The sequence below is a fragment of the Dendrobates tinctorius genome, unplaced genomic scaffold (assembly GCF_039654945.1).
Source record: "Dendrobates tinctorius isolate UK_male_01 unplaced genomic scaffold, ASM3965494v1 ptg000326l, whole genome shotgun sequence".
NCBI lineage: Eukaryota > Metazoa > Chordata > Amphibia > Anura > Dendrobatidae > Dendrobates > Dendrobates tinctorius.
This window is the reverse complement of record NW_027361993.1, coordinates 8884350-8909410: the sequence shown is the minus strand read 5'-3', so window position 1 is coordinate 8909410 and position 25061 is coordinate 8884350. Positions and strand designations below refer to the sequence as shown.

The 25061-nt window shown below is 44.1% G+C and overlaps 1 protein-coding gene across 5 annotated transcripts in view; it reads left to right on the top strand.

Annotated features, from left to right (window-relative positions):
- The first annotated feature begins 1734 nt into the window (after nucleotides 1-1734).
- CAMTA1 (calmodulin binding transcription activator 1) overlaps nucleotides 1735-25061 on the top strand; it is a 2204257-nt gene continuing 2180930 nt past the window's right edge. For 4 of the 5 annotated variants that reach the window (XM_073561725.1, XM_073561726.1, XM_073561727.1 and 1 more), the window contains exons 1-2: nucleotides 1975-2725; nucleotides 13177-13295. In XM_073561725.1, coding sequence (XP_073417826.1) covers nucleotides 2656-2725; nucleotides 13177-13295 — 189 coding nt within the window. In that variant the 5' untranslated portion in view covers nucleotides 1975-2655. Of the gene's footprint in view, nucleotides 1860-1974; nucleotides 2726-13176; nucleotides 13296-25061 lie in introns of those variants that run through there. The other variant, XM_073561724.1, reaches the window with a different exon arrangement.

The following is a 25061-nucleotide window of genomic DNA, read 5'->3' as shown; positions in this document are numbered from 1 at the left end:
GGGGGCCTTTACATTGTATGCAAGCAATTTTACAGTGTGAAGATTTCTGTGGGGTCCATAATACTGTGTGGAGAGCTAGTGCAGGCCATTATACAGTATAGGGCTATTATTCTGTGTGAGGGCCACAGTTAGGGAATCATACTTTGTTGAGGTCACCATACTTTGCCTTGTAAGTACAGTAGGGTCACTATACTGTGCTTGTAGAGGCTGATGTGGAGGACCTCACCATAGGGCTATCATACTGTGCTTGGGGGGCACTTTTGTTGGCATCATACTTTATTAAGGCAATAAAAGGGAAATCTAGGACTTTAGTATGTAAAGGCTGGTAAGTTGTGAGATATACTCTTTTGTGACCCCAGCAATCATTTGTTTGTTTTTTTTGGGGGGCAATTAGATCTTCTGCTATGGAGTCCCATGATTTCTATGTTCCCCTCTGATCAGCCGTATCCCTTTATCTACACTGGGGTCTGTTTAGTTTCCAGTAGGGTATCTGCTAAATGCTGGACAGTGGACACCTTAATTGAAACCAAACAGCCCCCATTATAGTTCAGCAAGGTCAGGGGTGAATGTCGCTATTTATCCCTCCTAGTGTGTAAACAGTCCACAAACAATGACTGATTCTATAGCTAACTTTGAAAACGTACCCCCGTTCGGTCTCACCACTATATTACACCACTTTTTGTTACTTTTGCTGGCATTTTTGGAAGAAAATGGTAACAATTCTAGTGGTAGTGCTCATCAGAGCGGGAGGGGGAGCACTAAGGGACCTGTTAATGGGTTAGTGTCTGACCCATTCCTTTACTTGGGGGCTGTGAGTTCATTGGGGGGCCCATGATACCTTGTCCCTGCCCTGATCCACACTATTAGGCTGGCCTTAATGTTATGGCTGATTGGTGTCCACAAGCCCAGAACACATGGACGCTGCCTGCCAGGAGTCCTGCACATGGCAGCCCCTGCATCCACAGGCGATCTGTGAGCTGCTGCACCCTCCCTGGTGGAGGATTGCTGGAGTGGGTGTAGGACCGGCATCACTGACAGCCCCGTGATTGATGCGTCCCCCGAGGCTGGGGCCACTGACTGCGAGGACAGTGAGATCTCCCGTGGTCTCGCCGCTCCACGTTCTGCCGTGCCGCGGTTTCTAGGCTACAGAGACGCCCTGTCCCTGCACAGCGCGTGGTGCCGGTGACACACAGGGTTCGGCCCCGCCGGGACATGGGCTCGCAGGTCAGTAACGTGCAGTACAGTCCCGTGCTCCTACCACAGCTGGGGACTACCCGACCTCGCAGCGCTTCACGTGTGACAGCTCCAAGAGAGGGCGCGGCCATGACAGCTCCGCAGCCCCGCACCCTAATTGGTCTACCACACAACTTTGGCTCCGCCTTTTCTCCGCCTCTCCTGCCTTGCAAGCCAATCCTTACCGCCTCGATAGCCTTCCCCTACTCTGATTGGTTCAAGCGCGCTAACTCAGCTCCTCATCAACCAATCCCAACATTTGTTTAGAGGTTGAATGGGCGTACCCAGTTTTAGCCAATCCAGTTTTTTCATGAGGGCGTGGATGTAGGGCACTATAGTGAGGGCGTAGCTTGTGGAGTTAACACTGTCAGTGACGTAAATCTTTCGGCTCCTCCTCGGCAGGGGTGGGGTCATGAAACTCTGGCGTTGATTGGTCGTTAGACCGCTCAATCAGTATGATTGGCGCGACAGCTCAGGATCCTTATGGTAGCGGTGGGCGTGGCTGGGACACTGAGGGTTCCGCCCATCGGGTCCGGCCGCGGGAGCGCGCTTTGGTTGTTACCGGTGGCGAGGAGGAGAGGATGTGGCGCGCGGAGGGGAAATGGCTGCCGAGAACAAGCCGGAAGGTAAAGAGCGGGGAACGATACACTTTCTGTGGGGATGACTGTGCTTTCCGAGGCCGGGGGGATGTGGAAAGGGGGAGGGGATATGTGCGTGTGTGAGTTGAAGGAGACAGGCGGGTGTGAGAGGTGAGGAGAGAGAGGCGGTTGGGAGGAGAAGGGGAGGGCTGTGTGTGAGGAGGCAGCGGCAGCAGCAGGAGGAGTGGGCACACTTTCCTGACACCGCTCCCCTCACACTTGGACACATTGAGGAGAAGGAGGCTGTCACCCCCCCATGACACTACAAGCACGGGGTCTCCAGCCCAGGCAGAGGGGGGCTGCCCACACATTGGGGTGATAGCCTCCTGGGTCAGCCAGGGGTCAGCTCTTGACATCCCCTCTTCTCCCTGTCATCTTCAGGGGTCTACCAGCATTGGGGGGGAGACATAGCTCACCTCCGGCTCATCATTGGCTGCCTCCATCCAAGCTTCGTCTTCCTCTTCTTTTTCCCTTGTGCCCCAAAACTTATTCCCATATTTGGACCCTTATGTACAACGTAGCCTACTGTTACCCCGGAGTATCTCGGAGACCCCCGACTCCTTCCCTCCCCTGCCCCCAATCTCTTATTTAGTGTCCTCAGCAGCCCCCTTCCCGTCTCCTCGATCTCCTCACCTGATCTACCTGCGCTCCTTGGGCTTTTCTACCACAAGGGGACGGGGGTCCCTGGCATGTTTCCTCGACTGGTGCCTACAGTTGGGGTATTGGCTCCTTGGACGACCACGGTCATCATCATCCTCATCGTCGTCGCCACGTCGTCTTCGTCATGTCGATGAATAACCTGCTGGAAGGATCTTTATGCAACCAGAGCCGGCGGCAGACACCTGGAAAGTATGGTAAATGGTCACACACTGGATCAGGGCACGAGGATGATGGGGGTTGTATTGATCTGTTGTATTTGTGGGCGCTGCTAATAATCCATAGTCGCTCGTCCCTGGCAGTGGGGGCAGGGGGGGTGTCAGGGGCTTAGATCAGGCTCAGCCGTCTCCGATAATCCAGCAAACTTTCCACAAAATGAGCATCAAGTTTACTACACGCTGCAAAACAGCAGCACATGGCACCTCCAGACTGCTGTGATTTACTGTGGAATATTCCTGAACTCCTCCGCTCCGGCCGTCGCTCCTCGTCTACAGTCACATCCCATACTTATAAAATTACATCTTTTTTTTTTTTTTTTTTTAATTTACGTTGCAGTAAAGCGAACGCCTGCCCCTTGGAATCATTTATAGGTGAACAGCATTTATAGAAAAATAGATAAACCAGCTCCCGTCCTCCCCGCGTTCCTCCAACTTTTCCCGGACTTATTTCTTTTTTCATAGGCAATTGCAACATTGTGTCCAATATTTAGTAAATATGTAATTACTATATATAGAATGTGTCATTTTTAGCTTGCATTGTTTATTCCATTTTTAGTTGTTTTTTTTCCTTTGTTTGCACGCAGCGTTTTTTTTATTAGCAGTTACTTCGCCCGTTTGCCTTAATGTTATCCTCCGTGTTTTTTAATAAGTAGGATCCTTTTTTTTTAATGAGCCAAACCAAAATAACAGATAATGCCATAAAGCCGAGGTAACAATATATCTCAAATCCACAAGGGGGTAGTGATGCACTATCAAGACGCTTCCACCATAGACATGCTGATTATGTGTACAACCCCCCCCTCAACCCACAAATGCTCTTTTTTTTTTTCCGGAAAAATGGCACATTTGCATTTTAACTTGAGATACAGCAAAGTATATTTTAATTGGCGTGTTCAATTAATTCCCCTCCTCACCATGTGATATAGTAAGGGCATGATCTCAAGTGGATGGGATTTCTCATTGTAGACTTATATCCTAGTTGATATTGTTGACGGTTGGGTAGGACTTGGGCTTTAGTAGTAAAGTACTGAGGAATGTATCGGAAGATCATTTTTGTTTTACTTTTATATATTTACATTTTATTTATATAATATATATATAGATATATATTTTTGTTGTTGTTTTTTTGCCGCTCATCCCCAGTTTGCTCAAGGACATGGTATGACGCTCCTACCCCTTGTTGCATTCCTTTAGCTTAGTGTAGGATTTATCTGAAATCGCAGTGGTAACACAGCCAGTCTTTTATAAATCTGTATATGAATATGTGCTAGTTAATTAGTTTAACATGCAGATTCAGGAAGAAGTGGACTGTGCAGCAGTAAACAAGCCTGCAGACCAGCGTCCAGGAGTCCAGACCTAAGCCGCGTGTAGCCTATCGAGCCTTGGAGTACATTAACCTCCACTTTTGAGGTGTAGGAGAGCTGGGCTCGTCATCAGCACTCTGTGCTTTTTATTTTTACTTTTCTCAGGTGAGCTCGCTGCGTTATGGTAAGCAAAGAGTGAAGATCCAGCTTTGCTACCTCTTTCCGTCAGCGGGTGCTCCTTTACATGCTTGGGAAACAAATGAGATGGTGACGACATAGGAAAGTAAAACAACCAGTCCGCTCGCTGGCAAAGATGATTAATATTATTTTTTGGTTTAGTCGTTGATAATATTTTTGATGACACAGATCAAAATTGCACGTTCCCAAAAACAGTGCTATCTGTCGGAAACTTACCTGGATGTCGTCATTTGTTTTGGAGTAGTCATTGCAGTAACCGTCTCACCTAAAGCCTCCCCCTACTTTGCTGTCTGTCTGGCCCAGTGAATTTAGTGCCTCTCCCTTACCCCCATCTCCTGTCTGCACTTTAATAAAAGTAAATAACTGGAGACAGAATGGTGTGACTTGACGCCGGCTGTATATATTCTCTGCATTGCATGGCATAATGAGGACGCCATTGCTTGCGTCCTATCTATACTGCCTCGGTGTATAGATCATTGTAAGAAGCCATATATATTGGTTCCCTGGTAAATAGGCATTGGTTGGGAGGAGGGGATCTCCAACCTGTGGCATACCAGCTGTTGTAGAACTACAACTCCCAGCATTTCCGCATAGTCTGCAGCTGTCAGGACTGGCTGGGAGTTGCAGTTTTTGTAGATTCAGATGAGAGGAGCACCTTGTTCTTCATAGGGTGAGATTTTCCTGGTCGCTGTCCAAGGTGCTGAACGTAAACCAGGGAATCCCTTTCCTCAGTCATCAGCTGCCTTGTGTCAGTCCTACCCGCTCCACATTAATATCAATTATTTATACATTGCTCTGTATCAGAACCATCAGCAGAGATAAATATCTACTTTAGCGTTTCGTTAATTACCTTAAATGATGTCGTTTTATGAACGGATCAGAAAATGGCAAACCGGATTGTTTAATGCTGGGCAGACAGCTCGTCTCTCGTGCCGATTTGCTAAGCTTGACGTAGAGCCGCGGGGAGGGGAACTTGTGTCCATACTTTTGCATGTACGTGTGCTTTTTTGATTTTTGTTGTGCTTTGCAAAAATGTTTCACCGCCTGTATGATCTGGGAATGTTGTATGTGCAAGTATAGCAATTGTGTGTTCTGTAGTTTTGGTGCAGATAAATGAAGGATTGCTTCGATAAATGACACATTTTTTTTGTTTTTTTTTTCTCACCCTGACCTTTTTCAACAGCCGAGGTGGAGGTGTTTTAGGAAATTGATATGGTGACTTTGACTCTTTTTATTTTGATCATTTTTAATTTTTTATTTTTTGTGAAAAATCTGTTAGTAGGTATCTTCCAAAATGCCATTTCTAACTGAAAGAATCACTGCAGGCAAAGCAAATATACTGGGGAAGGTTTACCAAGCCAATTGTGCCAAGCAAATTCTGTACATTGCTTTCAACTAAGGAATTCTGTGTTTCAGCCACTTTCTATTCCATTTTTCAATGTTTTAAAAAGTGTCTAGAAAAATGAGTCTGGCCAAACGGTATTGTGAACTGGGTTGTCCAGAGAAAACCAGGTTATCACCTATTGCCAAAATAGGTGGTAACTTGATCGACTGCTGGGACCCACATTGATCGGCAAAATATGATGACCTTTGTGTTTTATTCCCGATGGGTAATTTTAAATCCCTATACAAAATGGAGCGACAGGTCAGATGTCCGGCAGCTGCTCAGCTCATTCTTTATGGGGCTGTCGGATAAATTGGGAGTGCAGCGCTCAGCAGCCCCATAGGGAATGAATGGAGCCACAGTCGAACAAGTGCAATGTAGTTCCATTTTTATGGGTATAAAACCCTGTTCTGCCCATTGATGCCCTTCCCAGCGGTTGGACCACCACTGATCAATAAGTTGTATGGATAGGTGATAACTTATTTTCAGTGGGCAACCCCATTTAATGGCGTTTTTTTCATTTGGCCCAGTCAGTCCAGAGATGGCCAAACAAAAACCAATGAATATAGCGCGCAACTCCCTGGTTTCTATGGAGGTGTGCCAAGGGAAGATGTTGGGCTTGTTTTGATTTTAATATGTCCTTTCAATTTGTACTGACAGAAGATAAGTTTCTGCCAGAACTGTCCTGCAGCTTCTTATTCCCCTTTCACTGCTGAAAATGTATGCATGCACTGCTAAGCCGAGTGTGCCCGTGTATATGAGGTGTCAGTCAAGTTGTTGGCCCAGTTATGGGTTTATTTGACATCTATCTATGGTGTATTGTGTAGCAAAATGCGCCAAATTTATCATACAGCATGCGACACTGATAAATTTGGCACAGTTTCTGCCTGTCTCGTCTAGTTTTATCCTGTCTGACTTCAGGACAGTATTAATAAATCTCCCTCACAGTATTATGTCTAGTGCAAAGCCTGACGGAGCGGTGCATGAGAGATGTAGAAATAAAAAATTAGAAGGTTTTTTGGCACTCGCAATGTTAGTGGACCCCAGCGCCAGGGCTCCCCAGGAAGAGCTGCAGATTTATGCCGTTGAATACAGTACCTGACTTGTGGATGAGAGTTTAACATCTCATTCTCTTGATGCAGATTTTTTTCTGGGGTGATATTGACCTGTGAAATTAAACATGTCGATTTTTAATGCATATTCTCCCTATTGTATAGTCCACATGTACACCCCCTGTGTCATGCTGTGGCCTCTCTACACCAGGTAGGGCTCCTCATGTCTCCATATGGGGCTAAACTATTGTCCCTTCTAATTAGCCACCTAAAGGAATTTTCCTACCAATTATAGTGTATTTAATCCATTATGCATGATGGGGTGATACAGTGATATCCCTGCCAATCACTGTTTCTAACTATTAAATGTTTTTCCTGGGAAAATATATTTTAAGATTAATATTCAATCAAGGGAGTGTGACCCCCAGCACTGCCACCGATCAGCTGCTTTGGCCAGCTGTAAACACAGACAGTGGCTGAACAGCAAAGGAGGCTGCTGCAGATCAGCTCCTATTCTCTCAGCCCTAACAGCTGATCAGTGATGTCATCGGACTATGCTGGGTCTCATATTGCTGACCTATCTTGAGGATAAGGTCATCAGTATCATTATCACAGAGAGTTCCTTCAAGGCTGATTAGTATGTTTCAAGGACTGAATGACAATAGGCCAAGAAATCTTCCTGGCCTTATTATTTCTGTACTTTAGGCTCATATACCTATTAGACCAATGTTGGTTGGTTCAACCACTGGGACTAAGTGATGTGTAGGAGGTGTTCCCAACTTTCCTCAGGGATGAATGAGCTCCTTTATATGTCTCCAATGCAGAAAAACTTCCATAATATCACTGGGTACAGAGTTTACTGTGCTTTAAGAATTAAAGGAGTTGACCACTACTGGGCACTCCTTGCTTAATTCTTTATTGCCTCATATAAAATAAATTCAGTTAATTCTCACCTTGTGCAGAGGCGCCATTGCCGCGACGGCGGCGCTGCTATTCTTGGTGGGTTATATATATATATAAACTAATACGTGACCTCCATTGGCTGCCAATCAGCCACAGCTCTTCAGTATTCTGTCGGCATGGATGTCCGATCTGATGACATGGCATAGGCTGCAGTCGATCAGTGGTCGTGTTTTACTATAAGAAGGACTGAACCATGTGAAATATTGACCTGTTCACTTGTGGGTTCTCTGTATATTGTCTTATTGCTCGAGAATTATTTAGCTCGTCTTAAATAGTTTTATAAATGCAGTATTTTGTGAGCTCACCATCATTGCTCCTTAGATCAAACTCTTTAAAGTTTTCGATCTAAAGTTGACAGGTTAGTAAAGTCCAGCAGCAGCTCTGTGATAGACGATCATGATGCAGGGGCTCTCCACTTATCTAGTTGAGGAGTAGTATGTCTCTTGGCTGAATTGGCTGATATCAGGGGACAATAGATTGCATTCACCTGTACAGCAGATTACAATGGAGTAGTTGGTAGGAGAGTAGTAGCAGCTTGGCCTCACGTCTCCTATATGTAATATATCTCTATAATTAGAGCGCGTGTTTACCGGCCAGATAGGAGGATTCTCTCAGTTCTGCACTTTGTCGGGTTCTGTCTTTTGGCTTTTGCAGGTCTTACACATTTTTTTTTTATTGGAGAGGAAATAATTACCTTGAAAAAAAAATGTGGGGGAAATAAATCCCTTTGTTCTATTGCCATGCATCATCAGAAAGGTCATGCTGCTTTGTGTGTTATAGACCAGAGTAATTATGCAATTATCTTGTTGAACGCCGGCTAATGTGCCAAAATGGCAGATATTGTGAAGACTCGCTGTTGAAGAAGGTGATAGCTTTCAAAGAGAAGATCCCGTGAGAGAAGAGTTTTTACCAGAAAGGATTTTTATCAATTTATTATTTTAGAAAATTTCCAACAGAAAGCACGAAAAGTGTTGGATGCGTTTTAGGTTTTTTTTTTTAGTTTAGTCGTGCCAGGTATAAGAACGAGCGAGTAGGCCGTCTGTCTCTATCCTGTGTTTGGGGGGTAAGCTCACTATTTTGCACCTTTTACATGTAGATTTAACAAAAAAATATGAAACACCTTTTCTTGTAGAAGTGGATGGAGAGCACTACGTTCACATCGGTTGGAAAATCTCCTTGTTTTGTAGATGGCTACTGCTCCCAGCTCTGGAGAAGACTGATCACTCAGGGCCACAAATACGGGACATCCCTTGATTAAAGGAAGGGGAAACTTTACAAATGATGACCTTTTTCTTATTGATCTGACACCTCAACCTCCCACTTATCAGCTGAAATCGGCTTCAAATGCGGCGGCTATAAGCAACCACAGTTTGTCACCATTGTTGAGAAGTGCACTTCTTTCCCACCTAAGAGAATAGGGTATAAGTCATCAATTGTAAAGTCATGGACAGTCCCTTTAACAGAAAAAAGCGATTGTCCAAAATGAACAACCCCTTCCAGTATTTCAGAAGAAGCGCCTGAAGGAAAAAGTCATACGTGTCACTACAAACACTATCATGGCATCGACTGCTTCAAAACTCTTTCTTACTTTTTGCACGTAGCTCCATGGTAACGGCCGCCAGTCTCTACTCGGTCATTTGATGCAGCTCGTGGACATCCATTGCCTTTACAGCTGAGCTTGGAAATGCAGTGCGGAAGTCTCGGAGGATAGAAAAACGTACAAAAAAAAAAAGACTTGTGGATGACAAAGATCATTTTTGATTTGGTGTGGTGCGCAGTAAAATTTTATGATCCATGTTAGCTCCTTGGGGAATATAAAGTGCAGAGAGCATGAAGAAAGCCATAAAATTATCAGGGATTTCATATTGTTTGTAATTAATGGTGGGGTCTCTACGGTTTCTCCTGGCTGCCCGAGATATCCCGGCTAAATAAAAGTACAACTTGGTTATTTTTAGATGTAAATATCTGCCTGCAAACAGAATGATTTCTGTGTGATGTGCGGACCTGCGCTCTGCAGATCAATTTAGCCTTGGAGTTAATCTTGGAGACTGCCATTTACTGTCCTACGTCCATGTTTTTGTACGTTTCCAGTTTAGCTGTAATTGCATTCCTGCTCATGAGGCTTTTTTTTTTTTTTTTTTCAACTTCTTATATATATATATTTTTTTAAGCATCTGTAGACTTTTATGTCCGACTCCGTATACCCACCAGTGGTCACTTTTCATCATTTTAAGGTTAAATGTAACTATAACTTCATAACTTTATCTGAGGTTGATCTTGAGATGCTAGTTGTCCTTTTCTCCAGTCGCAGCTAAAGCTGCACTGGAATTGATGCTGCTGAGGGTGTAGGATGAAAACAGCAGATCTTGCTCCTTGTTACTACTGTTTGCGGTTTATGCATCATCATAGCTCCTAGTTTTACAATGTAGATGGCTAGGATCTCGAGCAGTAGCTCCTTGGCCGGTCACATCTCTACAGCCTAGGAGCCATTCTCCACTGCTTTTAGCGTCCATGCTTTTAACATGGCTGTAGTGATGAGCGAGTATACTCATTACTCCGGTTTTCCCGAGCATGCTCGGGTGATCTCCGAGTATTTTGTCATGCTTGGAGATTTAGTGTTTGTCGACGCAGCTGCATGATTTGCGGCTTCAAGACAACCTGAATACATGTGTGGAATTCCTAACAAACAGGCAATCCTTACATATATTCAGGCTGTCTAGCAGCCGCAAATCATGCTACTGCGTTGACAAACACTAAATCTCCAAGCACGCCAAAATGCTCGAAGATCACCTGAGCATGCTCGGAAAAACCCGAGCATCAAGTATACTCACTCCTCATAATGCTGCCATGTAGTGATAACGCAGGTTATAGGAAATGGTCAGCACAGCTCTGCGTGGCACTGGGTAAGAATCATGGGATTCTTAGAGAAAAAAAACGGGTAAGAAAATGGAATTGACCACATCAGTATCGTTCATATATTTTTTTTTTTTTTTTTTTTAAAGATTTAGCTGGCCGAAATCTGAGATGGGAGAGACACTTTAAACCATCAGAACATTTTTAAGGCTCTTTGGTTGGACAATTAATGGATGTTCATTTCTCCAACCCAACCATTTTGGATGGTGAAAGAGAGGGACTCATTTCCTTCTATTTTACCTAATCTGGTCAAAAAAAGTGACATTTGTGGAGTCCAGAGGGCACAGGTGGATGTGGGATAAAGTGGACGCTGTTCTTCTTTTGTAGGAATGGTGGTAGTATATGAGCATAAGCAGAGCATGGATTTGATTGGATTGACTCATGATCGGGTCTGAAAATTAGAATTGGCAATTTCTATTAGGTGAAGTGCAAGATAATTTATCGATATACTGATAACTAGATGAAGGATGGCTGGATATTATCGCTGCTCGTGATTACTACCGCAACTTTTCTATAATCTCTATTCTAATTCCTCAGTATAGAGCATGTTCCACTTGTAGCAGTGCTTAGAAACCTGAAAATCATGTCAGTGAAGGAGAGAATATCTGGTGTTCGTTTAATGTAACCTCCCTCTTGCCTCTATATGTACGTTGTCTGAGTGCCCCCTATGCCAGAGCTTTAATGTCTATGACCGTTCTTGGTCCATAGAACAAGTGTAATGACTTTGAGGATCAGACCATACTTCTTACTGTTGCTCGAAGGTGTCACTTTAATTATGTCTCTCATCTGCTGGTTTCCCTCCTCCCCTTATTGTATATTTAATTAAGTACAATAGGACAAATAAAACCCAGAGTATCCTCCATTACTAAGTACCCACAGCGTGAGTAACAAGGGAAATTATAACTCCCAATGCATAACGGGGCTTATTAAAAGACTTAATCAACATAAATGTCCCATTAAAAAATGTAATCAAAACCATTCTATTTGTATTTCAGGCATTTTCTGGGAATTGTTATTTCGCCTCTTTTTCTTTTTTTTTCCCGACAAGCACTTTTGATGATTTAAGCGTCTAAATATGAAGTGTTGGAGTAGCTTGTGTAGTTAAGATACAGACCGTGTTTTTCTGCATGTTATAATGGGCGGCTGGAGGGTATGCTCTATTCCGTTTATTTTAGTTCTTTATATGCATGTAGCATGTATGTTAGATACATGGACACTGTCCTGACTGCTGCCTCAGAGTCTTAGATTTTAGGAAAATGAAGCTCTGGTTATGAGCATTGTATGGAATTGCATTGTGATCAGTTGTTATTGGAATTATCCATTTGTAACTGGGAGCAATGGGAAGTGAGTTATTAATATCAAATATTTATCAGCTCTCTACAAGATGGACTATAAATGTATTATCACTGTTGGTCCGGCTACTGAGGGCCTCACCAACCTTCAGAATGTGGACTTAAAAGTCCATTGTGTAAATGTTGATTATAGACTGAATGGGGTAGTGGTGATTGCTGGAGGCATCAGTGGTCGTAGACTCCTGGATCCTGCATTTATAACCTGTCCTGTGTGTAGGAGAGAGGTTTATCAGACACCGCCTTTGAGTGACTGTGATTTGAGATACACGCGCCTCATATGGCGACTGGTATACCGTGTATAGACTGCTCACAAGAGCTGCATCCCTTGCAGTTACTTGCGCCTCTTCAATGTTATATGGGAGGGATCAGATAGGGATCATCGTTATACCACGATAGTGGGAAAATGCTAATGTAATTCCCTAAAAGGTAATCTCCTCCAAGAGGTAATCCTCTGTGCTGTACTCGGCTGTTCCCAGCTATTTGGAGGCTCTGAGCAGACAGGACACATGCTCAGTATCCTTCCAAAACTGCTCCTAGCAGCGTTTCATCCATTGGTGATAAATGCTTCTGGATGGAATATTTTTGCAAAAAGGGATTGTCCTTATAAAAATAAAATATCACCAATTCACGTGATAGATAAGTGTGTAATTGCTTGGCATCTAGTTACTGAGGTCCCCACCAATACGAAGATCAGGGGCTCTGGCAGACTAGTGAAGCCTGCATTCAATCAGCAGATGCCGATTAGCTGTATGTCACTTGGCCGATCAGTATCAGGAGCGGCATTGGACCATAATGTGAGTATGGTATATATGTATTATTTTTTTCTCTTTTATTAAAGCAGTACGTAAGCTGTCAAATAGTGGACAACCCCTTCAAATTGTTGCCAAATTGCATCTTTTGTGGCAATATTACATTTCTATTTATTGAGTCAGTCTCCTGTATGCTGTAAGTGTGGTGTATTCCACATGTTGCTTGTAGGGGTGAATATGATGCCCCATGGTATGGTGGTAGGGATTTCGTGTATCGCGTACAACGTAAGCGCTGGTTACTGGATCATTAGGTGGCATCACTTTTTCACATTTGTAGGCTGTTTGAGGTCCCCTTTCATCAGATAATTGTTAGTCATGTCTTCTCAGTGGGCGATCTCTTCGTGTAGTACATAACCTGCTTCATCATTATCGATACCCTGAAAGTGGCCTCTTGACATCCCCCCCTGTGTATTTTATGTGTAAACTGTTCATCACTTTCTGCTTTCTCTCATTAGATGATCATGGAAACAGCAACGGCAGTCATGTAAAGATCTTTCTACCCAAGAAGCTGCTCGAATGTCTACCAAAATGTTCAAGCTTACCAAAAGAAAGGCATCGTTGGAACACTAACGAGGTATTTCACTTCATTCCTTTACAGAATGGTTAATGTTCTTTTATTGTTTTACTGTGTATCTGGTGTCTGCCAGGACTGTTTGGAGTTGGATTGAAGGTTGTGGTTCTGGCACGTCGAAGGTCAGTTTGGTAGTTACTATTTTGAAGAAAGACCAACCAAATATATTAATTATCTGATGTCTTGGCTGCAGAGCAAGGAAACATTTTTTTTTTTTTTATCAAAAGCTCCGTTTAGAGGATAATCCAGTGTCCACGAACATTTGGAAAGACCCATTTGTGTGACACATTGCAGTGGAGGAAATCATTGAGACAGTGGCATTTGTTAAACTGATGTATGACTAAAGAAACGTCCAGGGAAATGGCTGTGAATCCCGGAGCCTTGACCTGGAAAAGTCAGAGCAATTGTATATGATGACTTTCCTCAATGTAAAGGACACCAAGTCTCAATGGTGTAACAGGCACGTCAAGTATTGCTTGTCCTGAAACTTTTTCATCCTTAGAAATTTAATTCTATGTTGTTGTGGGCTGCTGAGATTGATACTGGAGGTGATTATTATTTTTTCTGTAAGGCCATAATCATCGATTATTATGATGTTTTAGCATTTTTTTTTTTTTTGGGGGGGGGGGGGGGGGTGGAGATGGGCCACAGTTATTCACTATTGATTATATGTACGTATTGTTACATATTTCTTTTAAGATTATGCTTTTTTTTTTATTTTTAGAGAATAAAGTAGAAGGCTTAGTTCATTCTGTCACATGTATCTCAGGTTTTTTTTTCCGCCCACTTCCCTTGCATTACGTGGCTGTATTGTATTTTTTCATTTAGAATTCTTCATTCTACCGTTATACTCCATTCTATTTTGCTTGTTGACATTATATGTCAGTAGCAGCAGTACTCCGGAGACTGGGCGATCTTGGACCGTATAGGGCTATACGCCCTGATAACATCCCTGTGAACCGTTCTATCTGCTGTAATTTCATATAATAGTTTGCTCTCGTGATCCTTTGACATATGGGTTAAGTTCCTTTTCAGTCAGAACCTATTAAACGTTGGAAGCTAGTGCATCTCTCAGCTGATAAGTGGTTTTAAAAATGCACAGTCTCCGCAAACACCCAATTGCTGCGGCAGCACATCTCCAGCAGTCATGATGGCAAGGGCACTAAAATATTTAGAGGACTACAAGCTTTTCTTTCTTTTTTTTTTTCCACCACAGACATTTGAATTTTTGTTACAACTTCAAAAAATGGTAAAAAAATGAAGATAGTCTTGCACTAATAAATGACCATAATACAATTGTCTACATCTCTCACTCGCAGAGTCATGACTTGTGGTTTTGGGGTTGACTGTTAATATTCATGTTTGTGCTTTTGGCAGCTGTCCTGACTTGTCTGTCTTAGATGATTGCAGAAGTCTGCCTCCCACTGTTACTCTGTTATTCCTCCTGGAAATGCCTAAAATGACTTGACAACTAAGTGCTGCCATTCTCCCATGTGTCAGCAGGGTGTGTATTCTTGCATTTCCTGGTGTGGTTAGCTTTGAATGAGTTGTGTCAGAGTTTAAAGGGATTTGGAGGATCCTATGTAGCAAATTTTATTTTAATACCTTATGATATAGCCAGAAGAAATTCTGCACCTTCAGATAGGAATTCACATGGGAATATTTTTGGGAAGTTGTGAAATTTTAGTTTTCTAGCATGCCTTCAGTCTAAGAGTAGCTCCTTGCGGGTGGAGCTGCGGCCTTACTAATAGGGGGCCCCTTTGCTCCCAACAATTTTTTTATACATCTTTTTGGCCATATGTGACTCTTGAGACAAATCCTATAAACTTTTCTAACTTTGTAACTGATTAAAGCTGCCAGAAGAAGTAAATGCTCCCCACATCTGTGACCTCCTCTAGAAAGAGTAGAGACATAACATTGCTTCCATTTAACTTGCTAATGTATTTCCGAGGACTGTGGTTATGAAGGCAGAGAAGCAGATGAACATTTTGTATCAAATGACTTTTCATCCTCCACACCCCCCCCCATACATTTTTCTTTTTTTTTTTTAATAATTGCCTGTCTTTCATATAGTCCGATAAGCAAGTGCTTTATTGCAAAGGATATCTCCCAATAAAGCGCTGATCGGGGTCCCCACGTGATCGCCATTCTAGCGTATTTACAATAAGATCACCAGCATGATAAATTATTTAGTGGCAGATTAATTTTGGAAGCCATGATTTTGATAATGTGCTTGCATGCCTCATTTGCCAGAAAAATTGCAAAATTTGATTTAACATCTAAAGAGCGATTCCTCCAGTCTCGTTGCTGTAAGAAGAGCATATTTTCTCGCCAATGTCATGGACTAAATTGTCTATTTTAAATCAATGACTTTTCACAATTCTTTCCCTCTCCCCCCTGCACAATCCTCCTCTCCACTAAAAACCTTTAGGGAGCCGGAGACGTCTTGCTTACAGAAATCTGGGTCGGGTTTATGGACCTGAAACAAAAGATATGGGCTCTGGTTTCAATCTTAAATATCCTCCATGCATGGAAGGGCATACGGCTGCGGCTGCTATGGCAGGATAGACATTATCTTGTCTCCTTTAATGGTCTGCTCTGTCAAGTGCTTGCTTTCCTATTGACACTGTTGGAAGTACTGTATTCCACTTTTGGGATATAAAGTGTTTGTTCTCCGATTTATAATTGGTTCCTATTGGAATACCACTGTATTTACATGCCAACATGCCAGGAAGAGGCCGTGTGGTTTCGGAGAAGACCTGACGTGGCTGTTCTGGTAACTACTTAAATATCCAATGAAATAGCCAATTTGGATAATCTTTTCTGTGCAGTGGATTCCTCTAGTTGGTGTTACTGGAAATGTAGGAATTAATTGACTACGAACTACGAAGTGTCGCCATTCTTCTTGTTGAAAAGGTATGTTTGCCAACAGTGGGAGAGTATGTGCACACGTTGCAGATTAGCCTGTGTCATTTTCTGCAGAGAATACGCATCTCTTGGCGGAAAACACTTGCGATTTCATCCTGAATTGATGCGGATTTCTCGCGGATTTTAATGCGTTTTTGCTGTGCGGATTTGTTAGGTGGTATTGGGAATGGATCCTGAACTTTCTACCTTGTGTTTCTGAGAGAGATCTGAGCCAGACTGAAAATGCTGCTGCGGATCCGCAAAAAGAATTGACATGCTGCGGAAAAAAACCCGCTGTAAATCTGCGCAGATTTTTCCACAGCATGTGCACAGCAATTCTTAATTTACCATTCACTAACATTGGCTGTGCACTACACTGCGGATTTGATGCTTTTCCGCACGTCCAAAAATGCTGCGGATCCGCATCAAAATCCGCAACGTGTACACATATCCTAAGGCTGTGTGCACATGTTGTGGATTTTGATGCGTTTTCGCAGCGTTTTTGGACGCATGGAAATGCAACAAATCCGCAGTGTAGTACAGTACCAATGATAGTCAATGGGAATTTGAGAATTGCTGTGCACATGCTGCAGAAAAATCCGTGCGGATTCCCAGCGCTTTTTTTCTGCAGCATGTCAATTCTTTGTGCGGAAACGCAGCGCTTTTGCACCCATTGACTATACATTGAGTAAAGCAAATCCGCACATCAAAAAACGCATGACAATCCACGAGTAATCCGCAAGCATTTTGCCCTGCGTTTTCTGCCAAGAGATGCAGATTTTGTGCAGAAAATTCCGCAGGCCAATCCGCAACGTGTGCACATACCCTAAAGGTGTATACACGTGGGACAATCTCGGCCTGTTACAGAGCCCCAATCAGCCATACAAAAGCAGATTTGCGCTCGTTTACTTGTTTACATAGACCAACGAATTACTGATGAGGACAGAACGAATGTTATTACTATCATCTGTATCATTTTATCGGCAGCACATTCCTCATCTATATTCCAGAATACCGGCCCATCTACCCAGGCCGGCAATCACCTGACAAAGCAACCGAATACTTGGTTGAGTGTCATGGATTTTATGCTGGAATAAATAGCATCGTCCTCAGAAGCAAATCACCACCTGTAAGGGTGTAGTCAAAACAACTGTATAAATCGGACAGAGAACAGTTTGCCTAGTATTTTTTTAATGGTGTGAGGTCTGGTAGCCACTTACCCATCCCCCTTTGTAATAAACCTAGCCCCTCGACTGATCTGAGCAGGTAATATGGCTTTGGAACCCTTAAACACGTTACAAATAAGCCTTTGTTCACACCATGTTTGATCACAGATGACATATAGTCTCTCCTCTTTCTAGGGCTCCATTATCCATTCCTATCTAAAAGATTATGCTCAATACAGCAAGAAAACACTTAGCAGGTAAATTAACACCCTATAATACAGGTACTTAAAGTCCAAATTACCCATATTACCTAAAGGCCCCGTCTCACATAGCGAGATCGCTGAAGCGTCACCGATTTTGTGATGCAGCAGCGACCTCGCCAGCGATCTCATTTCATGTGACACTTAGCAGCGATCGGCCCCCCTGCTGGATATCGCTGATCGTGCTCAAATGTCCTGGACCATTTTTTCATCGTCGGTGTCCCGCTGGCTAGCATGCATCGCTGTGTTTGACCCCGACGATCGACCTCGTTGGCGACGCAGAACTCAGGAATGCAGGCGGGAATCGTCAGAATAGCTGCTGTGTGACAAGGTACCAAAGACCACCGAGGTCGTTATACTGATCGCCGGATCGTTGCTGCATCGCTGAAGAGATCTGCCTGTTTGGTAGCTTACTAGCGACCATTTAGCGAGGCACCAGCGATCCTTACCAGGTCGTATCATTGTCGGGATCGCTGGGGCGTCGCTAAATGAAACGGTACCCTAAGTCTAAAATAAAATGGTACTAAACAGAATAGCTTTATATATACAATCCTTTATTGTAGAAAACTGATCATACAATAATTTTAAAAAACAAAATGCACAAAGAGCATGATAAATATAATGGAGGCATGAGAGCAGGCTTTTTGAGTATCACCCAGAATACTATCATGAGTAAATATAATGTAAAAAACAAACTATTAAAAAGAAGTGGAGACCAAAATTGACACACAGGGTAACTAGGCCAAAGTAAAGCCACATATATTGACCCAATGTACGTTTCGCGATGTGCTTCGTCAGGTAGTCAATTACCGTATATTTTTGTTTCCTCCGCCTTTGGCCTGGATCTGCCTGTATACTACTTATAGATGTTTTTTTTCTAGCATTAGTTACTATCACTATTCATGCCTGTACATACCGTGTGTCAGGTGGCTGTCATGTTCTGGAAGATGAATATTACATGAAGAAAGGTGAGATTGGGCAATGTGTGGTTAATGTCTGTCGGTCATAGATCCAATTTACCCAGTTTATAAGCTGTTGTGTTTATTTAAGAATTAGTCCTAATTGGCTTTTCATCTATTCAAAGTAGATTTGCAAGACAGAGGATTAAAGAAAAATGTATTCTACTTTTTTATTTTCACTTTATGCTGAGGAACGCCAGATGTTTAAATAAGCCAGACATGTTTTTTGCTCTCACTTGATCCTGCAATAAATTTTTTTTTTATATTTTTAGAACCATTACCCCACTTCCCACAAAAAAAAAAAAAAAAAAAAAATTACAGCTGGTCCTGTGTCTTTCTGTAAGACAGCCCTACCCAGTGTTAAGGGCCCACCAGTAACCCACTCCAGGGCCCCACTTTTCAGCTACATACACATGTGACATTATCCTCAATCACAAATGTACAGTTAGGTCCATGTATATTTGGACAGAGACAACATTTTTCTAATTTTGGTTCTAGACATTACCACAATGAATTTTAAACAAAACAATTCAGATGCAGTTGAAGTTCAGACTTTCAGCTTTCATTTGAGGGGTATCCACATTAAAATTGTATGAAGGGTTTAGGAGTTTCAACTCCTTAACATGTGCCACCCTGTTTTAAAGGGACCAAAAGTAATTGGACAGATTAAATAATTGTAAATAAAATGTTCATTTCTATTACTTGGTTGAAAACCCATTGTTGGCAGTGACTGCCTGAAGTCTTTAACACATAGACATCACCAGACTCTGTGTTTCGTCATTTTTGATGCTCTGCCAGGCCTTCACTGCGGTGGTTTTCAGTTGCTGTTTGTGGGCCTTTCTGTCTGACGTTTAGTCTTTAACAAGTGAAATGCATGCTCAATTGGGAATTGGGTTGAGATCAGGTGACTGACTTGGCCATTCAAGAATATTCCACTTCTTTGCTTTAATAAACTCCTGGGTTGCTTTGGCTTTATGTTTTGTGTCATTGTCCATCTGTAGTATGAAACGACGACCAATCAGTTTGGCTGCATTTGGCTGGATCTGAGCACACAGAATGGCTCTGAATACCTCAGAATTCATTCAGCTGCTTCTGTCCTGTGTCACATCATCAATAAACACTAGTGACCCAATGCCACTGGCAGCCATGCATGCCCAAGCCATCACACTGCCTCCGCCGTGTTTTACAGATGATGTGGTATGCTTTGGATCATGAGCTGTACCACGCCTTCGCCATACTTTCCATCATTCTGGTAGAGGTTGATCTTGGTTTCATCTGTCCAAAGAATGTTCTTCCAGAACTGTGCTGGCATTTTTAGATGTTTTTTTAGCAAAGTCCAGTCTAGCCTTTTTATACTTGATGCTTATGAGTGGCTTGCACCGTGCAATGAACCCTCTGTATTTACTTTCATGCAGTATTCTCTTTATGGTAGATTTGGATATTGATACGCCTACCTCCTGGAGAGTGTTGGTCACTTGGTTGGCTGTTGTGAAGGGGTTTCTCTTCACCATGGAGACTATTCTGCGATCATCCACCACTGTTGTCTTCCGTGGGCGCCCAGGTCTTTTTGCATTGATGAGTTCACCAGTGCTTTCTTTCTTTCTCAGGATGTACCAAACTAGATGTTGCCACTCCTAATGTTGTAGCAATTTCTCGGATGGGTTTTTTCTGTTTTTGCAGCTTAAAGATGGCTTGTTTCACCTGCATGGAGAGCTCCTTTGACGGCATGTTTCCTTCACAGCAAAACCTTCCAAATGCAAGCACCACACCTCAAATCAACTCCAGGCCTATTATCTGCTTAATTGAGAATGACATAATGAATGGATTGCCCACACCTGTCCATGAAATAGCCTTGGAGTCAATTGTCCAATTGCTTTTGGTCCCTTTAAAAACAGAGTGGCACATGTTAAGGAGCGGAAACTCCTAAACCCTTCATCCAATTTTAATGTGGATACCCTCAAATGAAAGCTGAAAGTCTGAACTTCAACTGCATCTGAATTGTTTTGTTTAAAATTCATTGTGGTAATGTCTAAAACCAAAATTAGAAAAATGTTGTCTCTGTCCAAATATATATGGACCTAACTGTATATAACAATGGACTGGGTAGAATGGTGAATGAATAAGATGCCACCTCTGTCTGTACCTAGTGATTCAAATATATTGTGCCAAGTGCTACTCATATAAGAGGGTGGTGACCCACCGGAGGATTCTCCTGTGGGCCAGTCCAAGCCATTGATTTGTCTCTGTTAGAAGACCAGAAACTCTGAGCCCAATCTTCCTCCCTCAGTCTTTTATGAAATGAAGAGGGGTAGGAGCAAATGAATGGCTTTTCCCTACAGGATTTCTAGAAGACCATACCGCTCAGTCGACTTTAGGGGTAGTGGATCATTAAATTCTGAAAGGCTCTAACCTCCTCCATTGTAATTTCTTGGCATGAAGTCTATTCGCTTATGATAACATATATTGATTCAGTGACACATAAAACAATCCGATAATTCGGCAACTGCCGGTATAAAGTGGTATTTCACAAAATTCGAGGCAGAACCATGTTCTAGTGACAGCTTTGTAGAGGTTGGAGTTGTCCCTTTATTATGTTGTGTATGACGGAGATGACATATGCTCCTGGATGAAGTGTTCGGTGTTGCTCTGTGCTATTGTCATCATGTGAACATGGAGCAATCCTGTTGCTTAGTGACAGACAGTACAAAGTCACAAATTCCAATTTGTCCTTTATCTTCCCCCTTTTTTTTTTTTTACAGGGGGGAAATGTCAAGGTTACAGTAAAACAAGTGGCTGATGATCTGGTAACAATAGGCAATTATTTCTAAATGAGCTTCACCTTGATTCTATCAAGTCTCTTGCGAGTGGCATTGAAAGGCTTTATTTCCTACCATGATCCCTTTTCCTGTTTTCAGCGTTATGACGTGTTTGTACAATATGTCAGGACTAAAGTTTAGCATTTGGAACAGATATTAGCTTGTATTATAGGAATCATCCAGGAGTATAAAAACATTGATATGTTTTTTCAGAAACTGCACCACTATACTTGTTCAGAGGTTGAACTGGTTTTTGGTTTTTCAATCATAGACCACCCATAAGTGAGTACCCCTGAACATGGTTTTGATATTTCAATTGATCTAATAATCTGTGCTAGTAAAATATATTTTAGGAAGGGTCAGAGATTTGTTGTTTCTCTTTCGTCTCATTGGGGGACACAGAAACCGTGGGTGTGTGCTGCTGTCACTAGGAGGTTGACACTATGCATGAAAAAAGTTAACTCCGCCTCCACAGTATAAAACCCTCCAACAGGCTGTAGGACAATCAGTTTTGCTTAGTGTCAGCAGGAGGTGGACAGGGGTCTCTCGCAGACCCATGCCTACCTCAGTGTGAGTCGTTCCTTGTCAGGTAACCTTGGAGGGATACAGAGTAGAGCTGCTACATCTGTATTCCCACTCCGGGATCATGAGTACGGTGTGTACTGCCACCCCGTATCCTCATGAATCCAACGGGCAGGACCCTATCCCCTAACACAGGACTCGTATTCAGGTGGAGCTCCTGGTCCTGACCTTTGTCTCCCATCACTCGCCCACCAGAGCCTGATGATCGAGAGAGACGCCCTGCAGATAAGGTTTGGGACAGCAATCTTTTCATGCAGCTAACCGACCCCTGTTACGGGGTGAACTGGAGGTAAGAGGCTGCAGCATTGTATGATCCGCTTACCAGCCGCTCTGGCTGAATGTGACCGCTGTAATCAGCACTCGGGCTTACAGCCCATGGCTCTATACTTATGTTAAGAGCCAAAACTTACTTTCAAGCACGTGGTGCAGCGTGGTTCCAGCCTCCTCCCGTGGCGGAGTTATGGCCCTGGGCTCCAGCAGGAGCCCAGCAAGGCCGACGCTAGATTCCGGCTTCTGGCAGGCTCCGCCCCCGGCTTCCGGCAGGCTCCGCCTCCGGCTTCCTCTTCCTGTACCAGCGCCATTTGGTGCTCCAGGAGGCCAGAGCAGGGCCCCGCCCACAGCTTCTGGGCTGGGATTTCGTAAGGCTTCTAGGCAGGGCTGTTCACCTCGCTCTCTCACCCTCATCAGCCTTCGGGCGGCAGCTGCGGCAGGCACACAGGTCATGGGTATGTGAGTACTGCACAATAGGTTGCTCCCTCACTCCGCTTTCTACCCCCAACAGTCGACACCAGGTAAAACCTGTCAGTATGCCCAAGGGAGAGCAGTCCCGCTCCTCCTCCTCATCCGCTTCAGTGACCTTGGTGTCAGGTCTCCTTCAGGTCAGTCCTCGCCGCTCTGCTCAGATTGCAGCAGACCTACGGTGTCACCTACGATAGAGAGCAGGTGCAGCCCTCCGTTTTGCCTGTCAGAGCTCCCACATTACCCCTGGAGCAGGAGGTAGCACCTTGCCAGCTGCCCAGGGGCCATCCATCGCCACGGGAGACAGCGAGGTTCCAGGGTGGTCTTCTTCCTTATCCAAGTCCGTGGCCGACCTTACCAGGGTATCATAGAACTTGGTAACGGCGCTTATCAGATTGCCACTGTAGACTCCAGTGGACATAGGAGCACCAAAGGTGCCTCCTTTTGGGCCTTCTAGAGGCCGTAAAAGGTTTAGACAGGACCATCAACCCAGGTCCCCTTCTCACTCCATCTCACCGCCAGAATTCCTCTGTCCGTCTGCCTCCTCTGAGAGGAGGGTTCTGAGTATGGGCCAGAACGGTCCCAGGTCAAGGATATGGTTCAGGGCCTCATTGCCGCAGTCAATGAGACCTTCTAACATTGGGGACGCCACATCAAAACCTAATGATCAGGTTTTTTCATTTAAGCTTCATAAGTCGCCCTCTAGGGTTTTTGCCTCCCACAAGGATTTTGAGGAAGTGTTGGCCAGGGAAAGGGAAAACCCAACCAGGCGATTTCAGAGAGTCGTTTTTGGGATTCTATATCCCTTCCCTCCAGATCTCACTGCCAACTGTACCGCCTCCCCTTCGGTGGATCCACCAGTGTCCAGTCCTCCCACGCGCCAGTGGGGCAGCCCTAAAAAATCCTCATTGATAGGAGGATAGAATCCCTGTCAAAATCCGCCTTTGAGGCAGCAGCCGCCACATTGTGTCCAGCCTTCGCCTCAGCTTGGGTAGCTAAGTCTGTTACAAAATGGGCCAAACAGCTTAGGCAGGGCATATTGGCCGGGGCACCACCAGCGGAACTGGCGGAATTCGCAGATCAAATCTCCCATGCCGGGAGGTATATGGTATCCGCAGCCCCCGATGCTGCGTCTTGCGCAGCCCAAGCATCCAGTAACGTGGTAGCCGTCCGGCGAACGATTTGGCTAGGGGCTAGGCAGGCTGATTTGTCCTCAAAGAAATCACTGACCAACCTGCCGCTTCAGGGCACCTGGCTCTTTGGGTCAATGCTAGACGCTTCCCTCTCCCCCAGGCTAAGCCTCGTCGATATGTTTTCAAACATAGGGCTCAGCCCTTTCGCCATACCCCAGCGACAGGCACTTATGCTGAGGGCCCACAGAGGTCGCAAGCACCGAGAGATAGGAGGAAGGTATCCTTTCGGACCACCCCTTCATGGCATTCCCGCAGTTCCAACAGCAGAACTACCTGGTCAGGGACGGGCAGAACCACTTCAGCCTGACGCCAGCATGGAGTCCAACTCCCTGACTAGGAGGCCGCCTTCTCCTCTTCAGAGATGTCTTGCAGAGTTCAGTAGAGGATATCTGGGTAAAGGAGATAGTATCGACAGGATGCAAGATAGACTTTAACGTCCTTCCGCGAGATCGCTTCTTTCTATCACAACTAAAAGACGCTGCTAGGGCTCTAGTTTTTTTTGTGGCAGTCGACTCTCTCCGCAACGCAGGAGTAATCGTCCCTGTTCCCGAGCAGGAACGTTTTGCCGACTTTTACTCAAACCTGTTTGTGATACCACAAAAGGATGGCTCAGTTCGTCCCATACTAGACCTCAAAAGTCTAAACAGATGGGTCCGCTTACGCCATTTCAGGATGGAATAGATTCGGTCGGTAATTACGTCTATAGAGGATCAGGAATTCCTATGTTCCATAGACATCCGGGATGCCTACCTACACGTCCCCATTTTTAGGGACATCAGAGGTTTCTGCGTTTTACTGTCCAAAAGCAGCATTTCCTGTTTGTGGCCCTGCCATTTGGGCTGGCAACAGCCCCCAGAATTTTCACAAAGATTGTGGCAGCGATGGTAGCTATATTAAGGGTCAGAGGCATAATATTGGTGCCATATCTCAACGATATTCTCGTCAAGCGCCCTCCCTCTCTCAGGCCCAGGAAAATCTAGCGGTAGTTTTAAAAACGCTGTCCCAGTTTGGTTGGATCATAAACAGGGAGAAATCTCACCTAACGCCAACACAACGCCTAGAATTCTTAGGAATGGTAATCAACACCTGCCGCTCGAGGGTCTTTCTCCCAGAAAGAAAGTGGATTACCCTCCAGCAGGGAATTCGCT